Below are 12,336 nucleotides of genomic sequence, written 5' to 3'. Positions count from 1 at the left end.
CCCTTTCCCTACATTTCTACTTGTGCATAATACTCACTCTTACAGGCTGCACAAATAAATGCATGCATGTACTGCAGAAAGCCATCTTGTTCATTTGTTCATTAATTGAAATGTTTTGCTTAATAATGTTAAACATAATGTTTGTGTTATTGGTGATAATAAAATGCTTATATCAGGGGGAAAATAAAGTTTGCAGTTTACACTCACTATAAATTTGTTGGCAAGCATAAACAGCTTTCTTTCCATTTATTTCAATTATTATTATTATTATTATTATTATTATTATTATTATTATTATTATTATTATTATTATTATTACTGTGAAACTTTCTTTTTTTATATTCATGTGTAATTTAATATAATTAACATTTTGGTCATAAATGATTATGTGTGTGTGTGTGTGTGTGTGTCATAGTATCAGAGTATCTGGACAAAGACACAAAGGGACAAAATCTGATACTGAGTTTTATATTCAATAAAACAAATGTGTAATTCCATTATATATCCACAAAATACAGCACAAATAAAATTAAGGCTAATATATTTTGAAGAGAACAAAACAAACTTAAAATAATTAAAATAATCACGTTCCTTATTTTTTATTTTCAAAAGCTTTGGAAAAGTGAGTCATTGCACTTCAGATTAACGGTCAGTGATACGAATCAGTAGGAGCAATGAGGAGTCTTTCAAAGCCTGTGCATGCGTGTGTGTGTGCGTGTGTGTGTGTGTCATTATGACCATAAAATATATTCCCTGTCCGGAAAAAACAACAGAAAGTGTATATTGAAAACCACAACTGTTCCTATCTCAACATAAATAATGTATTTTTTAAAAAATGATTCATTTCTAAAGAAACGAATCATTAGACATCAGGGTATACTTTGTTTAGTTTTTTGTAAATGTGCATTTGATTTTGTCCTTCATTTAGTTTCTAAAAAAAAAAAAAACCTTTTTGAGTCATCCAATTTTACAACAAAACAATGAAGCACTGATTTAAATTCTGTACAAACTCTATGGTCAGTTCATATACTGTATTCCCGTCCACTGGCGTCCACCAGAGTCTGGTATTGCTTGTTAGAGTTGGCTGTGTAATAGGTAGTTCTCGTCATAAAGTCCTTTTCTTTCCAAGATTGCACTGGGGTGATTTTTTATTTTTATTTTTTGCAGAGGAATAGCAGCGTCTCGGGCTGCATCATGCTTGGGACAGAGCGCACCAGGAGTTCTGTGGGGCGATGGACGTCGGGGTGAACTGGTAGTCCTCGTATTTGATGTCCACGTGGCCCGAGCTTGTGCTGCTTAACTGTGTTGAAGCCTTGGGAAAGAAAGGCGATAACAGAAGCGTGTGTTATTCCACACGGGTTCACAGAGGGTGAGACGTTCACGAGACCACTCTTACGAACGCTTCAGGTTAAGATGAGAGTTCACGGCTTTTGTCGCTTATTAGAATGCTGTCTCAGCCTTACGATAATGTCTATAGACTGCCTGGGAACTGTTATAGCTCTTAGACTGAAAATATTTCATGTTTATAAATATATAAGAAAATATAGAATTCAATCCTTCAGTGTTTCAATTGATTTTATACTGTAATCAATTAACCAGCTACTGTATAATGCGAGTGATAATGGGTTAAGTATAACTGAATACCTGTGTGACAGACACAACCGTTTGACCGGCGTATGGTGAGGCAGCGATGTTGGGTTCACTTTTTATTGTCGAAGCATTCTCTGAAATGGGAAGGGACGCAGGAGAGGTAGTGCCAGACACGGAAGAACCTAAAGGTCGGAAAAAATATGTATAAAAATAAATAAATTAAGCTAAACAAATCACAAAATTAGCAGCGTTCAAAGACGGCCTGACGTCTTCCCGCAGACGGTCTTTAAGCCCAAATCCATTAAATCCAGAAGAAATGGTGTAACTGGACGCTCACTTTCTAACTCTCTCACTCACTTTTGTGTCTTCCATTCTTTCACACACCCCATATGTCTCTCCACACATTCTTGCGATCCCCCCCCCCACTCCGTCTCTTTCATCCCAATCACTCATCTTAATTTTCGTCCAAAAATGAACTGCCTCTTCATTCCCCTTCTTCTCACCCCTCTTTCACTAAAGCAGTGCAAAAATCATTGATAGTGTGCTACAGTCAGAACGTTTATCAGTGCACTTATCAACACGGCACATACTCGTGCCGGATGATATCGATATTTCATAAAATAAAAATAAAACACGGAGGACGCAGAAACGTTAAAAATGTTAAATTAATGAGAACAGATGGTGGCATCAGTCGCAGTATACCTAGCTGTAGCTGGTTCGTAAATTTCAAGCCGTTCGTTTTGATTCGTATTTTGTGTTATTGTGTAGAGATTTGTTCCAACAACATCTCTTACCTGAGGAAGCTTTGGTTTTAGGTATCTTGGGTTTGCGTTTTCTCGTCTGAATGCTTTCTTTCTTCATCGCCAGAGGCCTGGGTACCTGTAGGATGATAGAAAGAGTGAGTGAGACCCTCTAGGAAAATATACTGCTAAGATCCATTAAACCATCTGCTAACAGATTGATAAATGATTGAATATTTTAACTTTTGCTGCTAGAAAAAAATTTTTTCGCTGATTTGGATGAGTGATAAGGAGCCATTCGATTTAATCGATCCCTAAGGATCGATTAAATCCAGTAATCGATCCTTATCTTGGTCCTATAACATTACATTTTCCTCCATCTATTTCACCTTCTTCTACTTTCTTCTTCCTCTTCTTTCGTTTTTGGCTATTAAGCAGTACCTATTTTCACAGTTTAAACAGTTTTGATTTAATTACAGATATTTTATACAGATGTTTACTCAAAGCTTTTTTGCACTGATCTTTTTTTAACTAGTCTACATGCCTCTAAGTTGCCCCCTGGGGATAAATAACAAGGGTCATTGTGATCTTATAACCCTGGATATTTCCATTCAAATTTTTTATTTCCTTTCAACTTCATTTGCTGTCTGCAAAACTGTCTCTATGTATCTCTCTCTCTCTCTCTCTCTCTCTCTCTCTATATATATATATATATATATATATATATATTTCTATTTCTCTTTTGTTTTCTTTATAATATTTTAATTATATCAGAAAGCTCAATACATATAGTTAGTTTATTTATTATTTTATTTCTCATAAATAAACATTAAATAAAAATAAAATGACAGTATATTTATAATCATTTCAAGAAACATGACTGAAAACTACCATACATGAATTTAATCTAATATTAAAACTCTATTAAATTTTTTTTTAACCATAACCTAAAGCAAAATTTAAATAAATCTGCCCGTAGGGTTAAAGTTTGTATTGGGCACTGACTGGATCACTGGTCATTTGTCCTAGAGTTCTACAGATTTGATTGGAGGAGTATTAAAGTGACTGTTAAAATAAGCCGAACACATTTCCACATGAATATGTTAAAGCGTGTTACATGACCACTGATACTGACCCCATGAAGTTTCATGTACAGGCCACACGCGTTACACACAGGCTCTCCCTCTGCATTTCTCCTCCACAGTGTGGTTGTGCTGGTGTGACAGTTAGTGCAACACAGGCCTGCTCTCCGGGACGTAGTCTGCTGCAGACACACACCAAGAATTCTTATAGACATAACACAACATGGCAACATAGTCAAAGCTAATGAGGAAAGAGACAGGAGCTAAGGAAACCTGGGACGTGGTAGAAATGGATAGCTCTTTAAATACAAATGCCTGAAATGCAAAAAGGCCAGATCAAATTAACTGAACTGGAATTAGACATATTGTGCCATGGTTACTTCCCATAGGCTTTTAACAAAAAATAAATCAATTAAAAGTCCAACATAAGCCCTTTCTCTTGTTACACAGTGTAAAAATTATATACCATGGTAACAAGTAATGGCTTAGCCTTTACTGTAACATGCAAAACAAGGAAAACTCGCAGCCTGAATTTTTATTGCAATGCTGTATGCTCATGGATCGAGAGATTTCCTCATTCATGCAAAACACTACGGGAGCTACTGCATGGAGTTTTTAATCCTGTTCTAAATACGGACGGACTCAAGGACAAGGTCAGAAAACGGCAAATAGAAAAACAGAGATGTGGAAGTGTGCTAATTCACAGCTGTAGACAGAGAGAGAGAGAGAGAGAGAGAGAGAACTCTTGGGAAGCAAGACAGCAATGAAGGTCTCTCACACAAGTGACCCTGAGATAAAAACTCTTTCCATTTCTCTTCTTTCCAAATATATATATATATTTATATATATATCTTTTTCCACTGTTTTTTCTTTCTTTCTTTCTTTCTTTCTTTCTTTCTTTCTTTCTTTCTTTCTTTCTTTCTTTCCTGATTCAACAAGTTCAGCAAATAATTATTTTACAAAATGAGAGTGGGGAAAAATAGTTCTATTGTTTGTCTAGCTATCAAAACCACACCAAATATTGCTTCACTTAATTAATGTATTATTGATCCATTATGTATAAATGTATAAATATGTATAAATATCACCACAGATTGCATGACCTGGAAGTGGAAAATGCCTTATATTGACTTCTATTTCATATTTTAAAAAATTGTGCAATATATTTGACTAATCCACGTTGTTCGGGATATTGGAGAGTATTATTTAAGCAACTGTAAATGACTGTGGGAGATTTTTGTGAGATCTGAAATGTTATTATTGCAGCAATATCTTGCAGCTCTATAAAACCAGGGCACTCACCAGTCGTTTCTGGGGTTTGATGAGAGGTCGATTAACACCGTTCATTTTGTGGTAAAGGCCGCAAGCGTTGCACAGGTAATGGCCGGTTCCATCGCGCCTCCACAGCGGAGTGGAGATCGAGCCGCAGTTCACACACTCGCGTCCTTCCAGCGCCACTTCATCCAACATGTCTACACACACACACACACACACACACACACAGATATCTTATTTCTACAGGCTTCATTTTTGCACTTTATTCCAACAATTCATTCCTTATTCATTCAGCCAGTTAGAGTTTTGAGACCAGTTTACCCAATTCGGTTCACGATAATAAAACTGATTTTAAAGGGGAAAAAATACAAGAGTAATATTATCTAATATCATTTCAATAGGCTAAAATTAATAAACTGTTATGTTTTTTATTTTTGTTTTATCTGTGTGAAAGTATGTCTATAAATAGACATATCGACATAATAATAGTGTTATAATAATAAAGTGTTTTATTTAAACTGAAAAACAGTTTTAAAAAAAAAACAAAGGTTGCGTTACGGCAAAAAAGAGGCTTCATAGATGATACTGCTGATGATGATAATATAAAAAATTTTCAGTTTCCTGCTCGTGATAATTATTGACACATAAATGGACACAATTTCTCAGTTAAAAATTGTCAACAAACTATTTTGCACAAATATTGAGTGGTATGTTGTGCAAAGAAGATTGTAGAGGTCAGCAAGCTTTAAATACTGTACACTTAAACACACTGCCGTCACTCCCAGCTTTCTTTAAGCCTGTGGGTTTACAGGCAAGTAAATTAGGGGTGAATATCTGCAGCCATCTTGATTAGCTGTGTGTGTGTGTGTGTGTTTGATGAATGTGCCCGTTTGGCCTGGCGCGGGTGGAATTAAGAGGCGCGCGCGGACCGGTGAGACAGCACGCGGAATGTATCAATACGGGGAACACTGGGGGTGAGCAGTGTGTGTGTGTGTGTGTGTGTGTATGTGTGTGTGTGTGTGTGTGTGTGACAAGGCCGGGTCGAACGGCTATGGGGCTCTTATCAGTGTTAAAGATCCAGGAGTCCCCAATCAATCAGGCTACATGACACGCGACGCCCTCCTGCAATTAATGGCTGGAATTCCACCAAATTTCACAAGAATTAAGTAAACTAATTTCAGATGTAATAATAATAATAATAATAATAATAATAATAATAATAATAATAATAATAATTACAGGATGTTTCTCTACTCCCTTCGGAGTTCTTTGAGACTTTATATAATGACACTATGGATCCAAGCACATAAAACCACATGCTCTAAAATGTGCGGAAATTTATAGGGCAATATAGTTTGTATGCGAAGTGTTCTTTTAAAGATAACATTACGCCAAAGCCTGAAGTCTGTTATGACAAGCTGCGTACTAAATTACATGACATACATATTTCAGACGTTTACTAGCTCATAGGCTCCTTCTGAATTTTATGTGTACCAGACGGTTCGTTAATTGTTTGTTTAGGTCAGTCTGATCAAGGGGGCAGTTGTTAGCGCTAAGAAGGTCTGCATCCTTTCATCAATTCACACCCAAACGATATTTAGTGGATTCATTAGCATCTAAAGTGTATTAGCAGTCAGTTGAAAGAGCACAGCTTTCAGCTTTGATTAACAGGAATGACCATCTTACAATATACCATCAACAGACTGACACTCACAATAGCTCGCCATTCTTTTGGATGTTTATGTTTCGCCATAGAGAAAGCCTAAAACCCATTCAATTACTGCAATAAACGTAAGATCAGGGCATCAAACCAGACCCCTCCCTTTCATTCCAACCATTTTTGCTTGCTGAGTTGGAAAACAAACAGAGAGAGAGAGAGATCACATTACAAATCATATTATAGTAGATGAATTGCTCGTTCTGTCCACGACGTTCAGGTATATTTGTAGTGCCAGTAATAAGAATATTATAGTGTTGTTGTTTTTTTGTAGCACAAGGGTCCTACGTCAGCTATATATGGCTGGAATGACAATAAAAGCTACTCGACTTGATTTGAAGATATCATAATTATTCGTTTCTTCCGTATATATTTATATAAATTTAGTACATTTTGCTTTATGCATACTGTAGTTATATTTACTATATATAGGCAAGTATGTCATGCTGTATGTCAGATGCTTAATAAAAATATTTTTAAAAATAAAATAATAAAAAGACTGGGGAAAAGTGTGCCATAAAAGAATATAATATATAATAAAATAGGAGACAGTAGTATTTTTTTCTTTTACTGATCATTAGAAATACGCACCTAGACAGGTCCTTCTGCCCGTCAGAGTTCCCTGGCGACCCTGTAGTCCGATCACACTGCTGTCGAAATGACCAGAGGCCCATGATCCGCTCACGTCAGGGCCCATGTATGCGTAGGGGCTCGAATAAGAAGCGCCCACGGAGCGTACGAGAGCACCACCGTACTGATCGTGGCCGCGCGCGCCGCCGCTCAGCGCCAGAGGACTCTGATAGGACGCAGGGTCGCGGGCGCCACAACTGCCGCCGCCGCCGCCGCTCGTGGGAGGACTGTGCGTGTAGGAGAACGCGGCGGAGGGCGCGTGAGCATGCGGGCTTCCAGCGCCGAACGACGAGCCATCAGTTGCAGATTGCGGGGGCCATGCGTGATGGTGGCCTGCGAGCGCGTGCGGCTGGTGCGTGGGTTCGCACGGCTGCAGGTAGGGCAGCGACTGTAGCACTGCAGCGGGCACACGCGTGCTGGGCACGTACACGGGCGAGCTGGCCGGTGCGTGCACATAGTTCCCGGAGTCGTGCCCGTACGGGGATGGGTTGGAAGGTATCGCCAAGCTCGAGTACATGCTGCAAGACCAAATCTCCTAATTTGTTCGTAATAAAAGTTAAAAATAAAAAAAATAAAAAAAATAATTATCAATGCAAGTAAAGTTCGTCCAAAAGCTCCACTCCGGTAGGTTCGGCCAGAGAAGTCTTCGCTCCTGAAAACAAAAGGAAAAAAAGAGGAAAAAGAAAAAAAAAAGTTTAATGATTTTGCTCCGAAAACAGAGTAGCCTACATGTCACTATCCGTCTTAATTAGCATCTAAAAAAACAAGGAGTCAAAGTCTGGTCTGAGGCAGCTTCTCGGTCGTGACAGCGGATAATAATCAGAGCCACATGGCGAGATTTCAGAGGTCTTACTTTTTCGATAAAGTACTAGTTATTTTTCCAGTAATTTGCAACAAACCATGAAAATGACTACAAAACCGATATCTGAAGAAAATTCTGAGATTATATGTACATTTAAATATATAGTTCAACTGGATTCCTTGTAAATGCGTATTATAATGCGATATGCATTTTTGTGGCTGTTTAATGGAAGGGAATAAGAATAAAGAGGACTAGTATTATTGCGCACAGATATTGGAAAAAGACCAACAATGTCAAGTATCTAGACTACTCGAACTAAGTCAGTTGAAACACAGCCGATTGGAGGAAAACATGAACCATAGAGATAACCAAGGCACAATCTCTTGATACATATATATATATTTTTATCATTGGAAACGCATAAAAACTGAAGATAGCCGCGCGCGCGCGCAGCGCTAATACAATTTTATCCTAGAGCTCTCGTCGCATTATCTCACCAGATAAGGGCGCTGGGCGATAAAAGTTAGGCTCCCTCTTTCCCCCCAGTCAAGTAGCACCTCAGTCGAAGGCTCCTCTTCTTCGTGTCCTTTTTATTAATTGGAAGGAATACAGGGAGGGACTGTAGCCGTAAACTCAGGTTTTTAAAAATGGAAAAAGTTTACTCCTCGCGCTTTCCGACTCGGTATCACAGGCTGATTGCACCTCATATAACCGTTCCCCGATTCGCCCTCTATACTTCACGGCGAGAGGCAAGTCACGTGACTCAGTGCCCGAAGGTAGGACCCATAGCAAGGGAGGAGAGGCGGACTCGGGTTATAGCCAACAAGCACGAACTACCCTACTAAATAGCTGTAGGTAGGCCTACTATTGTGTCTTGCTATTTAGTAAGGAAGTGTGCATTAAGGGACTTGATCGCAGTGTGTGTGGCAGGGAGTAATGGGATCATAATAAATTGTGTTCATCCTGAGAAATGTTGAGAATTAGTTAAATATAAAGGTTTTAAGAATTTAATCCGAATCCTTCAGATATGACGGTGTGGAATTAAACCTTGAAGAAATTATTTATTATAATATAATATTATAATATTTTTTCCGGTTGATGCTTTATTTATTTATTCTGTGAAGAAAAGCTTTACATGAACACAAAAAACGGGCATCTTGTCCTGGTAGCATATTGGCAGGTATTTTAATTAATTAGTCTTGTAAAAGCTAAAAAAAAATCATTGCAGTAAAATAATCTCGGCGTCCGAACCAGAGGCACAGGACCGCTTTTATGGCCCGTTAAATCTGGATGAGTTCTCTATAAAAGCAGCAAGCAGATAAGGCAGATACGAGTGACTGCTTTAACATGGAGATACAACAATTATCACAATGTTATTATCTTGGCACAATAGTTTTGGTCACTAAAACTAATCTAAATACAAACGAACGAACAAATAAATAACTAATATGAATGTTAAGACGGTGAAGGTGTCGAGAAAATATAAGCAACAGACCAATAAAACAGATGTTTAACGACTAATAAAAATCAACTATGCCCTTAATTTGATTAAAGATAATTAGCATAAATTCATCTTCTTTTTTTTTTTTTGCGTGCGCGTGCTTCAGGTTAATCTAATGAGTTTAGAATTGTTGCTTATCTATATATATATATTTACTCAACGTATGATACAATCGGGTGTTTTTATCAGACAGGACATTTATATTATATATAGACAGGATATATATTTCTAAAAGTAATAGATTAGATATTAAACATATCTAGCAAACATTTAAGCAAGTAAATGATAAATAAAATAAATAAATAAATAAATAAACTCTGTAAATTTGAATTCAGGATCTCTGAAACTGTCTGGAGATTGTATTGCAGTAATTTGTATATATGTTTTACATAATACATTGGATTATATTGGAAGTCAGCGCATGCGTCCTAAGTGTCTTGTTTAATCCAGTAGGCTGAAAAGATCCACTTATCTTGCAGTTAATGCAGTGTAAAACACGTCTTCATTTCTAAACAACAATCTAATCTTAGAACATCAATCAAAAACGTGGCTATTATTTATTTATTTATTTGCGCCAATCTCTTGTTGGAAAAAATTAAGAACGTGGCTTTTTATTTATTTATTTATTTATTTATTTATTTATTTATTATTTTTTTATGCATTTACACCAATCTCTTGCTGGAAAAAATTAGAACGTAGCTATTTATTTATTTATTTATTTATTTATTTATTTATTTGCACCAACCTCTTGCTGAAAAAAATCAAGAACTCGGTTATTTATTTATTTATTTATTTATTTATTTATTTATTTATTTATTTATTTATTTATTTATTTATTTATTCTTTTATTTATTTGCACCAATCTCTTGCAGCAACAATATTTTAAACTTTAGTACCTGTGGCCTATAGTCTGGGGCAATCATACAAATCTGGTCAGGCATACAGACTTAATATTTATGTAGCTCATTAACCAAATAATGAGCCAACCGAGCATCATAAATTTCTGCCTATCAAGATAAAGACGTGTCATGAATTGGTGGTAACACACCAAACAGTATAAGATAGGAGCACGAGGCAGTGCCAAAAGCAAATTATGAAATAATGTATGCAATTAGATTACATATCAGATAAAATTAATCCTTAAGTATTACAATGCTTGTGACTTAATACACTTATCCGTACTTAACATTTAACTAAAATGCATTCTTTACAAATGTTGTGCCAATAAAAACAATATTATTTAACGGGATCTCGGACAGAGAAGACCTGAAGACACTAACGCATTCGTTCAATAGGTAAACGGTGTAATATTTATATGGCCAAGATTACATACATCTAGCTCCTTATAATGAAATCATATTCATTTATACTATTTGTATATAGAGTCTTTAGAGCTGGATGAAGGCTGATGAGTTTGTGTGTCACGAGGCCTTTTCCCCGCGCGCGCCTCATCGCCCTGTCTGTCACGCGCAGCGCTCGCTTCTCCGGTTCACCCTCTGGTTAAGTAAATAACTTTGGATAGTAAATCTCCTTGCTATAATTGATGCAACCGGGTATGTGCAATTGATGCATAATTCTGGTATGGCATTTTTAACCACACTTTACCATGGTAGTCCAAAGTAACGCGTTTTTAAGCATTTAAGCATTAAATATGGAAAAGCTGATAGGGTTAATCACCGTGAGAGACACAGTTTAGTTAGAAGAATGAGCTGGAAACGTGGAAACAGAACCAACAGAACCACACGGGCTCTTGCACGGTGAAAATTTAATTATAAAAATGATATTATTTATTCCTTTGTGGTTGAAATAAATGAGCGTGTTAAATAAACACTGAATGTCTTCAAATCATGATGCTTAGGCCTTGTGTTTATTCCTTGCTAGTTTTAGTGTTACAGGACATTTATGAAATATTAGTGTTGTGGTCATGTAGGGATTATGCACAATCAATGCACAATCATCCAAAAAGAGGACAAAATCATTCTCTTGAGCCTTATAGTAAGCCTTAAGTTGTTTTAGTCTCTGGAAGGATTTCGTTTAATTGCATTTCTAAGCAATAGCTATCTATGACATCCTAAACAAAGTGACCATTGGTCAGAGAATCATATTTGTTCAATGTCACCACGTATGACATCATACTCGTGTCCTTATTAGATTGTGTGACGATGTTTTCACCGATGCGATGACCTCAGATGAAAGATCTTACGAAGTGCCTTGTGAATTATCTTCACAGATCTTTTTAATTCTGCTTCATTTCTCGATTAGGAAGCTAATCTAACGCAGTATTGCGTAGATCCTGGCCTTGAGTAAGAAACAGATATGATAGCATTTATTTATTTAGTTATTTTTTAATCTTTGATCCAAACCCCATTTGTTCTGTATGCTGTAATGCTTTTCATTTGTGTGTGTGTGTGTGTGTGTATGTGGTGTATTCCAGAAGCCTACTGCTTCATGGAGCAGCAGAAGCAGGCTGGGGAATGCAGTGTTGGAGTCAGGCTAATCTGACTGAGCAGTCTGCCTGTCTGCCGCAGCCCTATCTGTGCTCTCAGTTCTCACCCCCTCACTCCCTATCTCTGCTTCTGCACTGGGGCACAGCAGGGATACACATACACACACACACACACACACACACACTTGCATGCCACTTCACATTTCAAAACCTTCAAGACTATTTTATATTCTGAACACAAGCAATAAAATGTGCGTGTGTGTGCGTGTGTTTGTTCATGCATGGATGGAAAGCACAAGTTCAGTGCTGAGGGAATAATGTGTGACAAGCCACACCTGCAGCGACTTTTGGGAAGAGGGTTAGAAGTCATCTCTTACGGAATGTTAGGGTCATTAGTAAGGTTAGTGACTATAGAATTTCTATAGAAATCCATCAGCAATTTAAAATGGTCAGAATTTGACCATGAATGTGGGATTCATCTAAGCAGAGGCTTAGAAGTGTGTTTTATAATGAATATGCTTAAATATGACATCTTAGACAAAATAGTGCATAT

The 12,336-nt window shown here is 37.1% G+C and overlaps 1 protein-coding gene across 3 annotated transcripts; it reads right to left on the bottom strand.

Annotated features, from left to right (window-relative positions):
• Positions 1–463: 463 nt before the first annotated feature.
• Positions 464–8,543, bottom strand: gata5 (GATA binding protein 5). 3 transcript variants are annotated; one of them, XM_058409232.1, is made up of 7 exons: positions 8,334–8,541; positions 6,996–7,686; positions 4,715–4,884; positions 3,466–3,591; positions 2,385–2,469; positions 1,645–1,772; positions 465–1,312 (listed from the first exon to the last, which is right to left on the bottom strand). In XM_058409232.1, the coding sequence occupies exons 2-7, from the start codon at positions 7,549–7,551 to the stop codon at positions 1,193–1,195; spliced, it is 1,185 nt and encodes a 394-aa protein (XP_058265215.1). In that variant the 5' UTR covers positions 7,552–7,686; positions 8,334–8,541; the 3' UTR covers positions 465–1,192. The 3 variants fall into 3 exon arrangements, with proteins under 3 accessions (XP_058265216.1, XP_058265215.1, XP_058265214.1); XM_058409231.1 differs by having other exon boundaries at positions 3,466–3,594; positions 8,334–8,539; XM_058409233.1 differs by lacking the exon at positions 1,645–1,772 and having other exon boundaries at positions 464–1,312; positions 3,466–3,594; positions 8,334–8,543.
• Between the last annotated feature and the right edge of the window lie 3,793 nt (positions 8,544–12,336).

The sequence above is a fragment of the Hemibagrus wyckioides genome, linkage group LG15 (genome assembly GCF_019097595.1).
Source record: "Hemibagrus wyckioides isolate EC202008001 linkage group LG15, SWU_Hwy_1.0, whole genome shotgun sequence".
Taxonomy (NCBI): Eukaryota; Metazoa; Chordata; class Actinopteri; order Siluriformes; family Bagridae; genus Hemibagrus; species Hemibagrus wyckioides.
The sequence above is the reverse complement of the archived record's forward strand: the minus strand, read 5'-3'. Positions and strand labels throughout refer to the sequence as shown.

What these genes read in the sequence shown, in the direction of transcription:
- gata5 (XM_058409231.1), bottom strand. Translation starts at nt 7,551, where the DNA reads ATGTACTCGAGCTTGGCGATACCTTCCAACCCATCCCCGTACGGGCAC. An exon ending in TAAAACCAAAGCTTCCTCAG is followed by an intron (nt 1,773 to 2,384) that starts GTAAGAGATGTT and finishes TCCGACCTTTAG; the next exon opens with GTTCTTCCGTGTCTGGCACT. An exon ending in CGGTTGTGTCTGTCACACAG is followed by an intron (nt 1,313 to 1,644) that starts GTATTCAGTTAT and finishes TTCTTTCCCAAG; the next exon opens with GCTTCAACACAGTTAAGCAG.